General features: G+C 58.1%; 1 protein-coding gene across 2 annotated transcripts in view; it reads left to right on the top strand.

The window, feature by feature from the left end:
- PDE8A (phosphodiesterase 8A) overlaps positions 1-18,681 on the top strand; it is an 87,811-nt gene extending 69,130 nt beyond the window's left edge. Inside the window, exons 12-23 of one of the 2 annotated variants that reach the window (XM_036012333.1) lie at positions 2,317-2,394; positions 4,210-4,280; positions 4,535-4,699; positions 5,532-5,580; positions 5,781-5,916; positions 7,348-7,546; positions 8,525-8,742; positions 10,399-10,531; positions 10,989-11,156; positions 13,167-13,275; positions 14,351-14,462; positions 18,351-18,681. In XM_036012333.1, the coding sequence (XP_035868226.1) occupies positions 2,317-2,394; positions 4,210-4,280; positions 4,535-4,699; positions 5,532-5,580; positions 5,781-5,916; positions 7,348-7,546; positions 8,525-8,742; positions 10,399-10,531; positions 10,989-11,156; positions 13,167-13,275; positions 14,351-14,462; position 18,351 (1,439 nt within the window). In that variant the 3' untranslated portion in view covers positions 18,352-18,681. Of the gene's footprint in view, positions 1-2,316; positions 2,395-4,209; positions 4,281-4,534; positions 4,700-5,531; positions 5,581-5,780; positions 5,917-7,347; positions 7,547-8,524; positions 8,743-10,398; positions 10,532-10,988; positions 11,157-13,166; positions 13,297-14,350; positions 14,463-18,350 lie in introns of both variants that reach the window. The other variant, XM_028502276.2, reaches the window with a different exon arrangement.
- Positions 18,682-19,146: the final 465 nt, after the last annotated feature.

Below are 19,146 nucleotides of genomic sequence, written 5' to 3'. Positions count from 1 at the left end.
TAAATGTGTGCTGAGTGGACGAAGGAACAACCGAGTCCACTGCCCAGTCCGAACAGGCAGCTGTGTGGATGCGAATCTCCAACGCAGCTCGGGGAGGAGGGGCACCGGGGCCGGGAGGCGGAGGGGAGGAGTGAGTGTGCGGAGAGGCCGAGGTGTTCTCCGTCAGACGCAGAAGTAGCCGGTGTCAGGGCTGCACCTGAGACGGAGGGGCGGCAGCCGTGCCTACACAGCCCACGCGTGGCCCGGACCACGGAGAGAGGAAGGGCAGGCTGCTGCGGGCAGACCGTCCTGTCCTTGACTGCCAGCGAGTCACCCTCAGTCCCGGAGGTGCTGACGGGTTTGCAGTAGGGGAGCCGGGGCATCGAGGGGCGCCCTCATGTGCACACAGGCCCGTGCAGGCACTCTGGCAGACAGCTGTGTGTCTGCTGAGCATCCGTTCTGTGCTGGGCGGCGCCGGCCCCGAGGAAGGGGAAAGGCGGACTCTCCTGCTCTCCCGTCACTCACAGCTGGTGAGGAGGACGGAGCACACAGCAGGCGGTGGCCGGCAGTGCAAGGTGGGCTGGGGAGGCATTGGGGGAAGATCCTCAAAGGTTAGGACACAGGTACCTCCTCTTAGCTGCACCTTCCAAGGGTGACAGTTAACCAGGTGAGGAAGGCGGTGTGGGAGAGGTGCCCTCCCAGGTGCAGGCGAGCGGTCAGTGCCGGGCACCAGCTGGGGGGGGCGAGCTGGCTCATCATAAATGGTCCCCAAGGGCTGCAGGGGGTCCAGAGATCACAGAGCTCTGGGAGCCACACTGGGGACCTTCACACTTATCCTGACAGCAAGGAGGAGCTGCTGAAATGTTCTCACTGGGAGAGAGGTCTGGCCAGGTTTTCCTTCTCGAAAGGCCCCTTGGCTGCCTTTGGAGATGGGTTGATAACCAGGGCAAGGTCAGGGAGTGGGGGCCAGTGAAGGGAGCTGCCGTTAAAGCCGGGAGGGACAGGTGAAAGATGCACGTAGGAGACTGAGTCACGGATTTAGCTGACAGATGGGGTGGCGTGGAGATCAGGGCAGGGGGGCCATAGGGGACTTGCCTCCCCTGCACTCGGTGACCTGGGACAAAGAGTGGGTTTGGGAGAAGGTAATGAGTTCGTCTGGAGTGCCTGGGGGGTGGCCAAATGGAGGTGCCCAGGTAAGATGAAGTCCGGAGCTCAGGACAAAGCAGCAAGCCCGGAGTTACCTAAAGCTGAAGGAAGGGTGGGACCACCCAAGGAGATTGTGTTTTCCAAGCAGAGAAGGAATCAGCAGAGACATCTGGGAACAGAGGGATGGGGCTGGTTAAGAAAGGGGACCATGCAGGAGGAACAGTGAGAGATGCAAGGGAAGCCAGGAGCATGGCCTTCTGCAAACCAGGAGTTTCCAGAAAGAGGGATCCGTCCTGTCAGGCACCACAGGTCAGGTCGGGCAAGAATTGTGTCCTTCAGATGAAGCGGCACAGAAGTCGGCCGTGAGGGTGGCAAGGTCACAGTCAGTGCCCGTGGAGAGGCGAGTGTAGCAAACAGCATGTGAAAGGGGTCTCGATGGTGGGCTGCATCCAGGTCCTGCTCGAGAGCCACTCCCGGGGAGGGACCACGACCGGGTGGAGCAGGCACGCCTGCAGGTGGAAGGCCTGAGCTGGCGCAGCTGCCCCCAGTTTCCTCGTCTGTGAAATGGGGGCAGGTGGGAGGGGCTCAGCACCACACATGGCACCCAGCAGGAGCCCGGGGAGGGGGCAGGAAGGGCAGTGGTGCTTTGTCCTTGATCGGTGTGGGGTCGGGGAGAGAGGTGAGACAACCCATTTGGAGCCCTGGAGAGGAACGGCGCTGTTCACAGAAAGTGGCAGGGGGGGTGGGGTGGGGAGGTAAACCAGGCACGTACCCCGAACCAGGGCTCTTGAACTGTCCTTGGAGGGGAGGCACGTCCTTCCCCAGGGCATTGGAGACCTCGTATTGTAGGAGACACACATAAAAGGTGTTTTCCTTCAGAGGAAGTGGGGCCGGCGACCAGAGTTCCCCTGCCGTGTTCCTCGGTTGTGTAGGGCTGTGGCCGGGGTTCTGCTGGCCCTCACTTCGCGTCTTGAGACTCCAGGTGCGTCATCGTGCCAGGTGGGGCAGTGCGAGAAACTCAGGCCCCCCAGCCTCATCTTCATAGTCATCTCTGTGAGGCGCTGTGCTGGTTTTTGTGGCAACCTGAATGGTGTTCTGACTCTTAAGTTTTGTTTAAAATTTTTTACGTTGGCACTTCTCTCAGCGCGTTCGTATCCCTTTGATCGGGTGCTCTGTCGTCTGTCTCCACAGATAGTCAGCCAGGCAAGCACAAAGACAAGAGGAAGAACTCCCTGGACGTCAGAAGTGTGGCCTCCCGAGCAAACGAACGTAGGTGCCCAAGACGACCGTGCCGTGTTGACCTCGTGCGGCCCGGCGCTCCCCAGCTTATCTCCGGGCCACTGCCCGCCTCCAGTCCACACAGGGGACAGCTCCTTCTGGCCACCTGTGTCATTCCTCCCTTTGTTCCCGCTCCTGCCAGTGGGCCCCCTCCTGAGCCTTTTGGTGCACTCAGAGGATAAAGAAAAAGGAAATGTACATTTCACTGTCTCTTCTGTAGTTCATCTGCTGTACTGGTATGAGGCAGGGATGTCAAACTCATTTTCATATCAGGGGCCACATCAGCTTTGCGTTTGCCTTCAAAGGGCTGAATGTAGCTTTAGGATCTTAACTACTCCTTAACTGGGGCAAGGAAACAAGGTGCCGGGCCGGATAAAACAAGGTGGAGCGCTGGGCTCGGCCCATAGGCCTTGTGTTTGCCTCCTGTGGAGGGACGCATTTGGAAATTGTTAATATGCAGCAGTTCCTCGAAGAACATTATTTCGTTCAGCGTTGGTAGAAAAAGATCGGTTCCTGGCCGGGTCGCTGTGTGTGTATGTGCGGGGGGGGGGGGGGGGGGTGGTGCCGGTTCTCCCCACGCCTGTGTGGGTTCGCTCCCAGTCCCCAGCTTTCCTCCCACATGTGTGTGTTAGGTAGACGCGTGTGTCTAGGTGTCTCCATCTAGGGGTGCCCCTGCGATGGAAGGGGTCCCACCTGCACCTCAGCTGCCCAGGGAGGCTCCAGCCACCCTTGACCCTGAACCGGAATAGGCAGGTTCAAAAATAACCATCTCGTGTGTACACCGTACTTCAGCGTTTAATATTAGAAAGGCCTTTTGTTTTTATTTACAAGTTCGGTGATGTTTTGTGACCACAAATATGCTGTAGGAATTCAACTCTTCTTTATACCAATTAGCCTAGGGTAGAATTGGTTTTCTTGTATGTCTTTTTGCTTAAAACAGAAGTTTCCACGAACCTATCAGTGGCGTTAAGTGAGGACTGGACTGTATTTCACTGTGGGTTGCAGTTTGCCGTAGCAGCTTCCCTCGTGGTGGGGAGGTGAGCGGCGTTTGGCCTGTGAGGGACGCACCAAGCACGCGTTCCTCTCGGGGGCTCGGTCTGGTGATGTGGGGCGGCCACACCAGCCTGCGAACACTGTGTGTTCCTTTCAGGCCTTTGGTCGGAGCCCTGGGCCTGATAGTGGCGCTTTCAGGGAGACACACAGGACTCTGTGTGAGCGTGTTTTCCTGCCCAGGCCCCCCCCCCCGGCACCCAAAAGAACCGCGTCTCGCAGGGGCGACAGAGAGGGAACGAGCCCCAGGGCCGCGGCGTTGCTGCCTGCCTCTGTCAGCAGTTGCCTGCTCTGTCGAGCGAGCGTAGGCACAGCCGTGCAGACGCCAAACGATGCGCCGGAGACTGGAGCCAGGAGTGGGTGTGCTCCAGGTCACTGCGACCTGCAGTCACAGTTCCTGCCACTCGGAGGGGCGGACGGCACTGCTGTCCAGAGCGTCCTCGCTCCTGGGCAGCGGCGAGTCGGTGTAAAGCCTCATTGTTGTGAGGACAAAAGGAGGCTGTCCGGCCGCGGCGTGCCGGGTTGTCTCCTGTCCTCTCTCTGACGTCAGGGGCTCGGGCTCCCCAGTGCCTGGAACCGAAGGAAGCGGAGTGGGCCCTCCGGGTGGGAAGGAAGCTCGGCGGGCCGGGCAGTCCTGGCCCCGAGCCCTCTGCGGCCCAGGGGGGGGTTGAGGTGGCGGGGACGTGGGGCCCTGGCTCGAGACAGGTGCTCGAGACCGCGCCTACGCTGACCTCTGCTCTCGTGGTCCCTCCACAGTGGCCAGCCAGAGGCGACACTCCTCCATGGCCCGGATACACTCCATGACCATCGAGGCGCCCATCACCAAGGTGAGGCGCGTGGCGGTCGGTCCCCTCTGAGCAGGGACGCCCTTGTTCTCCCAGGCGCCCGTTCCCACTGGGAAGAGACGGGCCCGCAGCAGCAGCCACAGTGCCGTCCTCGTCCAGGGAGCCGCCGCCTCTGGGGAGCGGGGAGCGGGCACGAGCCGTGACCAGTGGGCCGGGCGCGGCCAGCTTGGCTCTCCAGGCGGTTTTGCTGCTGTTGTCACGGTTACGAACCTCAGGCCTGTCCTCCCACGCTGCAGGTGATCAACATTATCAACGCTGCGCAGGAGAACAGCCCCACGCCCGTGACAGAAGCCTTAGACCGCGTGCTGGAAATCCTGAGAACCACTGAGCTGTACTCGCCGCAGCTTGGCGTCAAGGACGACGACCCCCACGCCAGCGACCTCGTGGGGGGCCTGATGACTGTGAGTGTGCGAGCTGGGCCGCTGCCCGGAGCCTGCTCTTGCTGTTGGTCCCACGGCCATCCGCTCTCGGGCTGGGCTGCAAGGGCTCCCCGTCCGCTGCCATCTTCCCCCTGCCGCCTCCCCCCAGCCACCGGGGCTTGGGGCAGAGCGGGGCGGGGCACACCCTCGGGGTCTGCTGAGCTGGGCTCCCCGTTCGCTTAGGGGTTCTACGAGCAGCTTATGTCAATGAAACTTAATTGTTTTATTAAAGATTTTAAATACCAGGACAGAAAAAAAAATTTTCTGTATACTACATCACAAAACAGAAAGAAAAAAAATATTTTTAAAGAGGCCCCAGGGGATGGGGCACGGTTTCCCTCCACCACACATCCTACAGATTTGGGGACTCCATGGGGGAGGACGACTGGGACCATCTGATTAGGAGGGGGCTTTGCCCCATGGGCTCTGGGGGGGCCCGGGTGCCGCCTCCAGCCAGCCGTCTCGGAGAGAGGTCTCACGAGGGAGGAACCACCTGGTGGAAAACAGATCAGTCCCTTGCTCTCTGTCATCTTTGTGTTGGTTGGGAATAAAATTCACCTTCCCTCCAGTTCCTGCTTTCTGGAGTCTTGAGGTCTCAGCCCTAATTTCTGAGACATCCGGTGACTTCAGAAAGGGCGGCACGGTTCCCGGTGCGGTCCTGGGTTTAGCCGGCCCTTCCAGGCAGGCCGTGTGCGTGCCAGAGGGGCAGGGGCTCCCGTAACTGTCCCCCGGGCCCGACTGTCCCGGGTCTTCGAGAAGAACAGCTGTGACCTGATGGTGACCTCCCCTTTTTTGTTTCCTTGATTTTTATCAGGATGGTTTGCGAAAGTTATCCGGGAATGAATATGTTCTTTCCACAAAAGGTAAGTTTTTCTTTAATTTTTGGATCACTATTAACATTATAGTCAAGCTTAAGTGATGAAAGTACATTTTTTAGACGGTTTTACTCATCCGTCAGCAGCTTCTGGGCAGGTCATGAACCCTCAGAAACAGCACCGCCCCCTCGGGGAGAGCTGACGCCCTAAAGCCTGCTAACGCTGTTCCCCGGATTCCCCAGCCCCAGGCCTGCACCACATTTCCAGCAGTATCATCACTCCCGTCACCCTGCACGACGTGCCGCCGCGGATAGCGCGGGCCATAGAGAATGAGGACTACTGGGACTTCGATATTTTCGAGCTGGAGGCTGCCACTCAGAAGAGGTGAGTGCGTGGGGAGCTCGCTCGGCGAGCAGAGAGGCCTGTCGGGGAAGCCCCACGAGCAGTCGTGCGGGCTCTGCACGGAGCTGGTGTCCGCTCCCCGGGAGGAGGCTCAGGGAAGAGGAGCGGGGCAGCGAGAGCCCCCGCATCGGAGCTCGAGAGGCCGGGAGAAGCCAGGGCAGGTCTGCCGGGCCCCGCCCGCTGAGGAGACAGCAGACCCACGGAAAGCACGAAACCTAGCGAGTGGCTATGGCTCCAAACAGCAGGGGGTGTCTGTAAAACACAGACACCGGTTTCGCCTGCGGGTAGTGATGTGTCACAGTAGTGGCAAAGAGGCCCTCCTCAGAGCCTAGAGCTGGAAATCACAAATATGCCAACACACGTATTGGAGAAAAGCTGTCCCCAGATCTCAGCTGCCGTGCTGGTGACAGGCATGGGGACACCCAAGACTCTGGTCACCCCAGACTGGGTGGGTCCACGGACTGGGGGAGGACTGGGATTGCACCTTCAACTTTGTGCCTCCTCGGAGGAGAGCTGTGAACCGCAGCGCTGTGGCCGGCCTGGCACCCGGGAGAGGGATGTGACAGAGCTGACACTGGCCGGGCCACCCTCCAGGTGGGAGGCTCTTCACGTGGTGGGCAGAGGCAGTCCCGGGACAGGTGTGCTCTCGGGGGGGTCACCGCGGGGCCACTCCTCACCTGGGTGAGCTGTCCCCACCGCGGCCCTGCCCTCGCTCACGCTCACCACGGGTCAGCCTCCTCATGCAGTCTGCCTCCGCGTCCCTGACACGGGCAGAGACGGTGGCAAAGAGCTCCCCACACAGGGGCAGGGTGGTCACGGGGCCTGGGCCACGGCAGGTGAGTTCCAGTCCCGTGAGCCTGACCACCTCTGGGCACTGCCTCAGCAGAGCCACACTCCTCGACCTTCTGACCACGGACTTGGCAGCCGGTCGGTCACCTTCTAAGGGGGACTTCCTCTCAGTCGTCAGCCACCTCCAGGTTGTGGAGACCGGCACGTGGCACGTGACGCGTCAGTCTCATGTGTGGTCATTAGAAACTGTTACTGTCTTCAGGTAGGACACCTGGCCAGTGGCACGGGTCCAGAGGAGAAGGTAGGGTTCAAGGTGGCACAAGTTTAGCTTGGCCACAAACATGCTGACTGTGAGGAACCCGGTAGTGCGAGCAGGGGCCTGAGCCCTCGCGTGCCAGGGGGAAGCACCGGCCCAGAGCCCCGAGGCCCGAATGGGAACCAGGCTCGCGCTGAGCTACCTGCTGCCACCCCAGAGAGAGGGCGCCGGAGAGGCCAGCGCCCCTTGGCCGCCCTCGCCCTCTCTGAGGCCGGACTCGGGTTTGCTCGTTGGATCTGACCCTGTTCGGGGCTCCAAACGCTTTGCCTCTTACTCTGCATTAATGCTCTGCATGTGTCTCTTCGTAGGCCTTTAATTTATCTCAGTCTCAAGATCTTCACTCGTTTTGGAATCTGTGAATTCTTGAACTGCTCCGAGACAACGCTGAGGTCGTGGCTGCAGATCATCGAAGCCAACTACCACTCCTCCAACCCCTACCACAACTCGACGCACGCCGCCGACGTGCTGCACGCCACCGCCTACTTCCTCTGCAGGGAGAGGATAAAGGTGAGTGGTGTCGGCGCTGTTTGCACCCCCGCCGGGTTGCCGCGCGGCGTGACTGCTCAGGGGCGCTCCCGCGGCCACGAGGCCTGGCCCGGGAGGCTGCGGCCACAGGAGAAGCAGGCGGGAGGCTCAACTGTAGCTCTGGGGCGTTCCTGCGGGCGCTCAGGACGGGAGCCCAGCTGGCCCTCGGGAGTGTGAGGAGCAGCAGTGGGGACCCGGGGAGAAAGCCAGCCAGGCAGCAGAGGGCTGTTCCTCCCTCTGGGGGGCTCGCCCGAACCTGGAGACGTGTCCAGCCAGCCAGGTGTCAGCTGTCACCGCTTCCGAGCCCCTGCCCGTCCCCAGAGTCCGGGGAGGGGCGAGGTCGTGCCTGGCACGTGGGTGTGCTGACCACAGGCTGTTCCCCAGCCCGAAGGCGGACCACCTCAGAGCGGGGTCTCGCAGTTTCCCTCCCCTCATTCCCTCGGGTGTCTGTGTTCTGGTTTTAGAGAAAGACCGTTCCCAAGACCTAGCCGGGATCAGAATGCAGAGAGCAGACTGGTCCATAAAGTACGAAAGTCAGTGTGGATCAGCGTGCAAGGGTGACGGCACCTCTGATGTAGTTGATTGCTTCTGAACTGCTCCGCAGATAACATGCAAACATATATATTCAGAAAGCTGAATTAAAACAAGTTTAACATCATTTACTGAGATATAATTCCCATCCTACAATTCAGCCACTTACTCCTCTCTGTTGAGGACGCCCCGTATTTTGTTGAGCCCCTAACTTGTCGAGACTGAGAATCCGGTAATGTTCCTAAAACGCGTGTGAAAGTGCAGCGTTGACAGCAGAGAGGTAGGGAAACTGGATCTGCTCGACAGTATGCTTTCCTCAGAAGCCTGAGACGCTCTTACGTTAAAGTGGTAAGGCAGGAAGAAAACTATACAGAAGGCGACCTCGCGCCAGCTCAGTGCCCCGGTTTTTTAAAGGTCTCTTGTTTTCAGCAAACTCTAGACCCGCTCGATGAGGCCGCAGCCCTCATTGCAGCCACCGTTCACGACGTGGACCACCCCGGGCGGACGAACTCCTTCCTGTGCAACGCGGGCAGCGAGCTGGCCGTCCTGTACAATGACCTCGCCGTGCTGGAGAGCCACCACGCGGCCTTGGCCTTCCAGCTGACCGCTGGAGACGACAAGTGCAACATCTTCAAGAACATGGAGAGGTGAGGGGAGTGGCCGCGGGAGTGCGTCGGGCCCCTCCCTCTCGCCGTGAACGGCGGCCCTGAGACGCAGGCACGCGCCGTCCCGTTCACCGTCTGAAGGGTGTGGGGTCTCCACTCAGAGCATGGCAGCCTGGCCGCCACCCACCTCAGGACATCGTCATCCCCTGCGCCCAGAATCAGACTCCTGCGCGGTCACCTCACTCCCCGCACCCCCCCCCCCGCCCCAGGCCGCCACCGCGCCCCTTCCCGTCCCCGCAGACCCCCCAGGTCTGGACGCGCCACCCCGACGGGGCGTGCGCGCTCTGCCGTCTTTCCAGACTGGCGCCTTGCACTCAGCGCAGTGGTTTCAGGGCTGAGCTGCTCTGCGTCTTGACGTTTGGAGACAAGGAGGTGCAATGCTGGCCCCTCGAGCTTTCAGGGACTCGGCCTGCCATCTGCCCGGACAGCCCACGCTGCCCTCCTGTGCGCCACAAACCTCCCGTGTTCTCTGTCCCCACGTCCCTCCCTTGGCATTCCCCTGGCCCCTCACACTGAGTATTCAGTCACAGGTTCCTTCGTAGCGCTGGCCCCATTTTTAAGTAACCATTTTTCATTACTCGTCTAACATCTGACTCGGCTCTTAAGCTGCGACCACAGTGTCACATGCCTGTTGTTCATCGCGGTGCCTCAGTGTCCGGTGACGGGAGCTGCGTGTCAGGAGCGGGGAGTGCCTTCTGTCGGGAGGGGCACGGGGGTGGGCACACACAGGGTCCCAGTCGTGAGTGAGTACACGGTACAGCTTCCTCTCGTGTTATCTTTTCATTACCGTATCATTTTCCGTATGAACAACTGTGCCCGTAACTACTTCCTAATTTGGATTTTTAAGGAAAGTTTCAGCCTGGGATTTGAGACTTTATGAAAAGGAGACTCCTGGTTTTGCTGAGCTCTGTTCTGCCGCGCTCCGGACTTTCAGAGGGGGGGTTAGAGTGGGTGTGTCCGCAGTCGCCCGGGTGTGGGTGCACGCACGCCCGTGGCCTCTGGGGAGGACTCGAGACCCTGACAACTGGCTGCTTCCAGGGAGAGGGGCAGGGCACCAGGGGGGGTGACTGGAGAAAGGGCAGGTTTCATTTCTTATTCTCTGTGCCTTCTGACTTTCTAATTTATGGTTTGCACCCTCAAAAAAAATAAACATTTGTAAATACAGAAAGGCCGCTGCTGGAGGAAGAGGCGCCCAGCGCTCCCCGTGACTTGCTCGGCCCTCAGAGGGTCTGCCGTCCGCGTGTCTGGGCACTGAGGCGGCGGGGGCCTCGCACGGGTGCGTCCTTCACAAGCACAGACCTCCGTCCCCCCGAGACCACGGGCTGTGCTTGCCCCTCGTGCGTGTCTGTTGTGTCCTGAGAACCATGTGCCTCGCACTGCGGGACGACAGTCACGTGGACTCGTCTGTGAGGTCCTGCCCTTAAGCCTCCGATTGTCACTTCCTTTGCGGTTCCCCCCGCGAAACGATGGAGGCGCTCACCTGGCACTTCCACGTCCGTGGCTCCTGTGCCTCCCGGTGACGTGAGAACCTGGGCCACAGCGGACACGCATCTGGGTGACAGCCGGTTCCCAGGAGTCCCTGCCTGCCCGGTCTGGACCTGGGGTCTGAGGCGGCCTCTCCTTTATCACACGAAACAGGAACGACTATCGGACCCTGCGCCAGGCTATTATCGACATGGTCTTGGCCACGGAGATGACAAAGCACTTCGAGCACGTCAACAAGTTCATCAACAGCGTCAACAAGCCCTTGGCGGCAATGGAGGAGAGTGAGGTGAGGGAGGCCGCCGAGAGGACCGACGTCAGGGGCCCGTGTCCCTGTCCCTGTGCGTTGTCGACTCATCTAGTTTAATCTCCACGGGCCAAACTATTTATAGGACAAAATCTTGTCAGGAAAAAAAATAGGATGTCCAAAAACATAGATGTAAACCTCTGGAGGGAGGGTCACATTTTAGATCAGTGGACTTGGAGGGAAGACCATTCCTCCCTTCTTGGACAATCCAGGGGGGCAGGTTGGAGTCCTCGGGGCCGCGCTCCCGCCGCTCCCCACCGTGCCTGTTCTGCGGGGGCGGCAGCTCTCCCTGGGCCTCGGCTTCCCCTGTGAAGTGAGGGGCCGCGCGCTGTGCCCAGCGCCTGTTCCGGGAGCCCCTCACCGTGGATCCCGGGCAGGGCCTCGCTGTGCCGCCAGGGCACCCGTTTTGATTTGCCTTCCGCTCCACTCCATGTTCCAGAAAACGGAGGAAGACCAAGAAGCCATGAACACTGCTCTCAAGACCCCGGAGAACCGGGCTCTGATCAAGCGGATGCTGATCAAGTGCGCTGACGTGTCCAACCCCTGCCGGCCCCTGGAGCAGTGCATCGAGTGGGCTGCACGCATCTCGGAAGAGTATTTTTCTCAGGTAGGACGCGGCCTCTGAGGTTCCTCGACTTCCTTTCTCTGATGGGAACGGCATCTGTGGGGCTCGGCAGTCGACTCCTGTCACCACTCCTGGCACCTCAGCTCTGAGCGCACAGGGACTCCCTCTCACCCGGCCACCGACCTGTCCCAGCGTGGAGGGCCCGGTCTCGGGCACCGCAGACTTGGGTGTGGCCTGCCCAGACCTGGCTCGGTGGTCCTTGGGGAACGTTACCCGACACCCCTTGTTGCGGACCCGCGATCCGGGACGGGAGCGCAGCCCCGCAGGGGGAGCCCCTGCCGCTGCAGCGAGAGCTCTCTGTGGCCCCCGCACTTGGGCAGCGTTCTCAGCGTGTGATGGTGTGAAGCCGAGTCGTTTCTTTCGGCAGGTCAGTGCAGGCAGAGCCCCTCGTGTGAGACGAGGTCCGTGGGAAGAAAAACCAATTTCCAGAGTTTAAATCTGAGGCCTCAGCCCTACACCCTCTCCGTGTTAAAGCCTCTTTTTTTGGGAGTGCCCCCAAGTTCCCTACCCTGACCACTGCTGTAACACGCAGCAGCCAAGGCCACATCGCCTCGGCAGTCCCTGCACTTCTGTCCCGCTGCGTCCCGGTTTCCTCTCCCTGCTGGCCCTCGGGCCCCGTTCACCCCCGCTGACAGTCACTGTCTGGTGACCCTGCCTCACGCGCAGATGTCTCCTGGGTCCTCCCGTCGGCCCGGCCCACAGCCCTGTGCCGGGGCAGCACTGACAGCGTCGCGTCCGGTGTCTGACCCCCTGGGAGGGAGCGGGGGCAGGGGGGGGGGGCTTGGGGGCCGGGGTTCACACGGTCTGCAGGCGGGCACAGTCTCGTCCTGACCCTCACACTCCCCGCTCACCCACAGCAGCCCAGTCCTGGGAGCTCCAGTGCTGGGAAGTGCCCGCCTCGGGGGAACCCTGTTTTCCCGTACCCTTTCCACGGTTAGATGCACGGACAGTCGCCACTGCTCCAGCTCAGGCAGCAGCTCGCTGCGCGGGCCGTGGCGCCCAGGTGTGTGTGTGTGTGGGCGCGCTGCCATGTCCGCCCGGCAGCGCGTCCCGAGGACGCGCGTCCCCATCGTTAAGTGACGCGTGACTCGACATAAAAAAATTAAAAAGGCTCTGGGATGAAGAGGGTTTTCATTTTCCTTTAACTTCAAGGGTCTCAAGGGTATTCAGAAAGTTTCCTAGTAAGATTCTGTGGCCTGAGAAGAGAAGCAGCCCCTGGTTCCTCTTCTGGGAAGGGTGTTGCTTCTCCCTGTCACCGTGCTGGTGTCAGGCCCGGGAACCACCACCTGGGCTGGGGGTGCCGTGGTGGGGCCGTGACAGGGACAGCGGAGCAGTGGCAGCGTGTGGGTGCACTATAGGTACCCTTCAAAAGCTCACCCGGATTTTTTGGACCAGAAGATGCACCTAGGTTTTAGAGGAGGAAAATAGGAAAAAAATTTTTGAAGCAAAAAATGGGATAAAATACTTAGTAACATAAATAACATAATATTTCATCAATGTAAATATAAAGCTACATTTGGATTATAAGACTGACCCCCATTTTCCTCCCAAATATGGGTGGGTGGGAGTGCATTTTTTTTTTTTTAAGGTTTTATTTATTTGTTTTTAGAGAAGGAAGGGAGGGAGAAAGAGAGAGAGAAAGAGAAACATCATATGTGCGGTTGCTGGGGGCCATGGTCTGCAACCTAGGCATGTGCCCTGACTGGGAATCGAACCTGCAATGCTTTGGTGTGCAGCCCACACTCAATCCACTGAGCTACACTAGCCAGGGGGGAGTGCATCTTATAGTCCGAAAAATAGTCCTTAGGAGGCGGCTTCCAGGCGGTGACAGCACAGGCGGGGTGTCCTCAGGCCCTCCCGGCACAAAGGAGCCCCCACTCTGGGAACAACTTGGTGTCTGGTGGCAGGTCCGGTTGTGTTGCTTGGGGCTCTGGCGGAGCAGAGCAGAGCAGACACTGGGGTTCTGTAATTCTGGCGTCTTCTGCCCTGCAGACCGACGAAGAAAAGCAGCAGAACTTACCTGTGGTGATGCCGGTGTTTGACAGAAATACCTGCAGCATCCCCAAGTCCCAGATCTCCTTCATCGACTACTTCATCACAGGCATGTTCGATGCTTGGGACGGTAAGAACTGCGAGAGGATGTTTCCTGCGTGACCGAGCAGTAAGTAGGGAGTAGCATCAGCCTGGCGGTGGCCTGCAAAGGGCTGAGTGTGATTTCAGGACCGTATACATGTAACTACTCCTTCACAGTTAAGTGAGAGCTCGGCGCTGCCACCGGCTAGAAACAGGGTGGGGGCCGGATACAGCCCCCAGGCCGTGTGTGTGTGTGTGTGCCGCTGCGCTCTCCATTGTGCTTGGGGATCAGGCTCTCCAGGACCGAGGAGAACAGGAAGCCATCAGTGACCCGGGGGCTTGGCCTCCGTGTGCACCCCCTCATTAGCTGCCTCGAGGGCGGGTGTCATTCCACCAGTTCCATAGAGGAGAGCATTGACCTTGGGGCCCACAGCTTGGAGTGCAGAACCGAGGGTTCAAAACCACCCGTGCTGGCTCCGCAGCCCCACGGTGCCCCTCCCGAAGCTCTTGGCCACTCGCTGCCAGGCCTCACTCTGGAGTCGACCGAGAGTGAGCTTGTCCCTGACAGACGCGCGGCACCCTTCCTCAGCCTTCCGTGCCGGCCGCAAGCCCGTCCGGCGGAGGTGTCCCAGGAAAGAGGCCCCACGAGTACCCCGGGGAACCCGCTGTGCCTGCCGCGGAACCGCTCTCAGGGCAGGGCTGCAGGGCAGACAGCCACGCGGATGGGGTCTACAGTGGGGTCTACAGTGGGGGCGAGGGGGCGAGGCACGGACGGGAGAGATGGCCCCGGCCTGCCCCCTCCCCCCTCCCGGTAATGCCGTGAGGCTGGGGGCTCGCTGCACTTTGTCTCTGCCACCCCGGCCCCGGAGGCGCTGTGTGTGGGAGTCAGGCAGACGAGCTCCCTCCGTTTCGTTTATCGGAGCCGTCAGCGGAGCAGGCCCTAGAGGAGCTGCCGTGCGTCTGCTCCGGCCCGTCCGGTGCCCCTGAGAGCTCCGCAGATGATGCCTCCTCGCGTCCCCTTTTTCTCCCGGGCGCTCGCTCCTTGGCCCGGACCGCTGAGCCGAGGCTGTGAAAGGGTCTCACCCTCCCCTCCCTCTCTCCAGCCTTCGTAGACCTGCCAGAGCTGCTGCAGCACCTGGACAACAATTTCAAATACTGGAAAGGACTCGATGAAATGAAGCTGCGGAGCATCCGGCCACCTCCAGAACCAGAATAGTACGTGTCCCGGTTCCTTGGTTTTGTCAGTGTTGCACACAGGAGGGAAGTGGGCAGCGGCGTAGAGCCGGTGAGAGCCGCATTGCGTGCGTAGCCGGCGCCGATGCCGGGTTGTTGGGGTTTGCTGGGCAGAGCGGTCCTGCCTCCAGCACGGTCGCTTCCGCAGTCTTCGCGCCCTTCATCAGCAGAGCAGAGACAAGCGCGGAGTAGCACAAGGGGAAAGTGGTAGCTCTCAAGCTGCTGAGAATCGTAGTGACGGTGTTGAAGGTCGAGGGGCAGGCGGTCAGGCGACGACTGTGAAAACGGTGCAGGAAAAGGTGACGAACTTCAAGACAGTGAAGACTGAGATGAAGGTGAATGTTTAGGTGGTGACAGTCAAGTTGAAGGTGGTAAAAATGGTGCAGGCGAAGCAGATGAAGGCAAAGTAGTGAAGATGGTGAACCGCAACCGGCGGGTGGGACAGGTGAAGGCGGCGGAAGTGTTACACAGGTCAAGCTGAAGAAGGTTAAGTTCAAAGTGAGGGTGGCGAAGGCGGTGGTCAACGTGAAAGGGGGGAAGTGCAGAATGGAGGTGATGGAAGTACAGGTGAAGTCTGTAACGCTGCAGGGGGGGGGGGCAGGTCACGATCGAGGAGGTGACTGGTCAGGTCGAAGGTGGTGAAAGTGACGGTGCACATGTGCTAAAGTGACAAGGTCACGGTGACTGGGTAAGCCCAGATGAGGGGCTGACGGTGAATTGAGGGTGGAGATGGTAAAGGCGAAGGTAGTGAAGGCTGCCTCAGTGACAGGGGGGTGAAGCTGACAAGTGGCAGTGGTGGAGGTGACGGTCAAGGTGAAGATAAAGCTGGTAAAGCTGAAGCTGGTGAAACTCACGGCGATCGTGAGTGTGTGAGTGTGAGCAGTGAATGGGGCGGCGAAGGTGAGGGAGTGGAGCTGGGGAGCATCCAGCGAAGGTGGCAAAGCGGGAACACTCAGGTGATGGTGAAGTCGGGTGGGGAAAACGATGACAAACCGGGTGGGGAGGAGAGGGTGGGGTGACGGGGCAAGGTAAAGGTGGGAAGGCAGGGTGGCGAAGGCGAGGGTGCGAAGGCTCGGGTCAGAACACGGTGAGAAACGGTGACAGTGAACAAGGTAAAGGTGGTAAAGGTGTGGGTGAAAGTGAACATGGTAGGAGGGAAGGTGGCAGCTTTGAGGGAGGTACGTGTGAGGACAGGCGTCAGGAGGACGGAGGTGGACACAGTGAAGATGATACGGCTGAGAAGGTGGTAAAGGTGAAAGAAAGGGGAAACGGGTCAAAAGGGAGGGAGTTCAAAGTGAAGACTCTGAACCTCAAGTGACCGGGAGGGTGAAAGGGGCGACGGCAAGGGTGAAGGTCACGCTGACGATGGTGAAGGGGAAATTTGGGAGATGAAAGAGGTAGGACCGGGGGAAAGGGGGGACGGCGTGTGTGGGTGGCAAAGGCTGAGGAGGTCGTGAAGCTGAGGGTGCGCAGGCCAAGGTGGTGGGTGGTGCAGTCGGAGCGTGAAGGCGGCGACAGTGCGGGCGGTGAAGGCGGTGCGGGTGTTCCGTGTGCGCGGTGCACGGGGTGAGGGTGGCGGTCAGGGTGAAGCAGTGCAGGTGGCACTGGTGCAGGAAGTGCAAGCGGCGACAGAAGAGTGGTCCTTGCCTTTCGAGAGTGAGACGTTGAAGATAGTGACGACGCTGAGGCTGAAGAAGGCCTTGAAGGCGAGGAAAGTCAGGGTGATGGTGGCAAGGCCAGACCTGGAGGGGACAGAGGCGCAGGTCGAGGTGAATGTGAGTGTAGTACAGGTGGCGAAGTTCAAAGCGAGGCTGAAGGTAGGGAAGGTCGAGTAGGTGAGAGAGCAGGAGGTGGGGAAGGGGAAGTTTGTGAGGAAGAAGGGGACGGCTGTGTGGCGCAAGGTGGCAGCGGAGAGGTCAGAGAGAGGGTGAATGTGGTGGGAGAGAGGGGACGAAGGCTGCGAAGGCCCGGCGGGAGGAGGCAAGAGTGCCAGTGGCGGAGGGGACGGTGGCCGGGTGCTGCAGGCCGAGGTAGAGGTGGTGGAGGGGAGGTACCGTGGGCCAAGGGGAAGGCGCTGACCAGACACGGGCGGGGTTCTGTGTGAGCCTGAAGGTGAGGGTGTTAAGATTCGGATGAGGTGAAGCTGGAAGTGGCAGATCATAGAGTGTGAAATCGTGATGTTGAAGAAGGTGACGGTGGCAAAGATCCGTGTGAGGCTGTGATACTCCTTGTGCTCCAGAGCAAGGTGAAGTGGGCAGAAGTAGTGAGTTGCTGATGGTGAGGTGGAGACACAGAAGTTGAAGGTACTGGAGGTCAAGGGATGGAAGTGAAGGTAGTGGTCAAGGTGAAAGGCGGTGAAGTGAAACACGTGTGGGTGGTGAAAGTGAAGTTGGTGAAGGCGCAGGTGTACGTGGCGAAAATGGGAAGGTCTAGGTGGTCAAGATGACGGTCAGGGTGAAAGTTGAGGTGACGGTGATGAACGTCACATCGAAGGTGACGAAAGTCCTGGTAAAGATGATGGTGACGTGTAGGGGGTGGGAAGGGTAAGGTCAAGGATAGTATAGGTCCAGGTAAAGATGGTTAAAGTCCAACGGAAGGTGGTCAAGGTCGTGGTGAAGGTCATGAAGGTGGAGAACGTGAACGTCAGGGTGGCGGTGATGGTGGTAAACATGGAGAAGGTAGTGGAGGAGACGGTGTAGGAAGCAGCTGGGGGAAGCTGAATGAGACGTGGGTGAAGGTGAAGATACGGAAAGTCAAGATGAAGGCTGTGGTGAGCTGAAGGGTGGAAAGGTGGTGAAGATCAGAGGGGAGGAGGTGAAACCCTCTCAAACTTACCTTTTTGCTTGATCGTCAGACTTACCTTGAAATCCGGTCTGCGCACAGGCAGCTTCTCACAGTTGGGGTTCAGCACTGACCGCACCTTAGGGGGCGGTCTTACCTGTACTGATTTCGCCCACATCAGAGAAGGTGCAGTCACTCACTGTGGAATACTACTGAGTGTTCCAAATTTTGAGGTTGATTGGTATTATTATAAAATGTTTTATTACAACTTCAGTGTTTTCTAAGAGTTTAAAAACCCTTCAAAGCCATTTTTTTTTTTTAATGTACTTACTTTTAGAGAGAGGGGAAGGGAAGGAGAGAGAGAGAGAGAAACATCAATGTGTGGTTGCCTCTCGCACGTCCCCTCCTGGGGACCTGCCCTGCAACCCAGGCATGTGCCCTGACTGGGAATCGAACTGGTGACCCTTGGGTTCACAAGCTGACACTCAACCCACTGAGCCACACCAGCCAGGGCACCATTTTTTTTTTTTTTGAGATTTTATTTACTTTTTAGGGAGAGAGGGAAGGAAGGGAGAAAGAGAAGGAGAGAAATATCGACCGGTTGCCTCTCTGAACTGGCACCTTTCAGTTTGCAGGGTGGTGCTTATCCCATTGAGCCACAGCAGCCAGAGCCTCAAAGCCAACTTTAAATGCCATTACCAAATAAATATACATGGTTCACATTCATTGTGTAATACTTGGTGTACACTTATTTTCATCATGGAAATTAAGAATATAAAATGGCACTTTTACTGCACTATAGAAGTACTTGTGTTTTTAAATTTTTTAAAAAAAAGATCCTATTTATTTTTAGAGAGAGAGGAAGAAGGGAAGGAGAGAGAAACATTGACCGGCTGCCTATTGTGAGCACCCTGTTTGGGAACCAAACCTGCACCCCAGGCACGTGCCCTGACTGGGAATTGAACTGGCGACCTTATGCTCTGTGGGCTGATGCCCGACCAGCTGAGCCACACCAGTCAGGGCTGAAATACTTGTGTGTGTTACACTTTTTTCTGTCTTATGCTAATCCGGAAAACCTGTTTTCTACAGGAGAAGGGCTCCTTCGCTATAGAAACCGGACCTCTGACACCGCTCCCCTCACCTGATGGACTTTGCCAGTGACTCTGCAAATTAAAGGAGATTAAGACTGAACACTTATTTCATAAAATTTTATTAATGACTTTTCCAAAGTTTGCCTTATTTTATAGAGTGTTTATACCAAATATTCTCATAGAAACAAACAGCAAACATGGAATATTTACTAAATTGACTTTTTAAAACCAATCTGTTTTCATCTTCAGTGGTAATCTTTAATTCCAGAGATTTATAAGGGTCCTGTATCTTCACATTTTCAATAAATATAGTATCATAAAAAAAGTGACACATGATGACAGACCAAAGTACTTGTTACTTCATTTTAAACCTGCTTATTTTCTGAGATAAAAATGAAATTAAACTATTTGTTTTTAAGAATTCATGTGTCACCTTTTCTTTGGTGTTTTACAATACTTAAAATATTTCATCTTTTTCTCCCTAAATGAAGAATATTTCTTTATTGACAGAAAAAGATAAGTGACTATTTCAGCATCACGAAAGGTCGTGAACAGGCTGAAACCCCGTCAGAACTACCTGTGACTCATTGTGCGGAATCGGGCACTCGGGAGGGTGGCCCCTCCGGCGTCTCTGGGGAAAGAAAGGCCCCTTTTCCCTCCAGCGGCCACTGCAGGCTGCGGTGGGAGGAAAGCCTGTCCCCTCCTCCTCCAGGCGCCAGGGAAGACCAGGAGTGACTCCTCAAGCATCTTAGCCCCCGTGAGGTGCAGAGAGCAGCGAGGCAGGATCTGGGGTT

This window comes from Phyllostomus discolor, chromosome 12 (assembly GCF_004126475.2).
Source record: "Phyllostomus discolor isolate MPI-MPIP mPhyDis1 chromosome 12, mPhyDis1.pri.v3, whole genome shotgun sequence".
In the NCBI taxonomy this organism is placed as follows: domain Eukaryota; kingdom Metazoa; phylum Chordata; class Mammalia; order Chiroptera; family Phyllostomidae; genus Phyllostomus; species Phyllostomus discolor.
The sequence above is the reverse complement of the archived record's forward strand: the minus strand, read 5'-3'. Positions and strand labels throughout refer to the sequence as shown.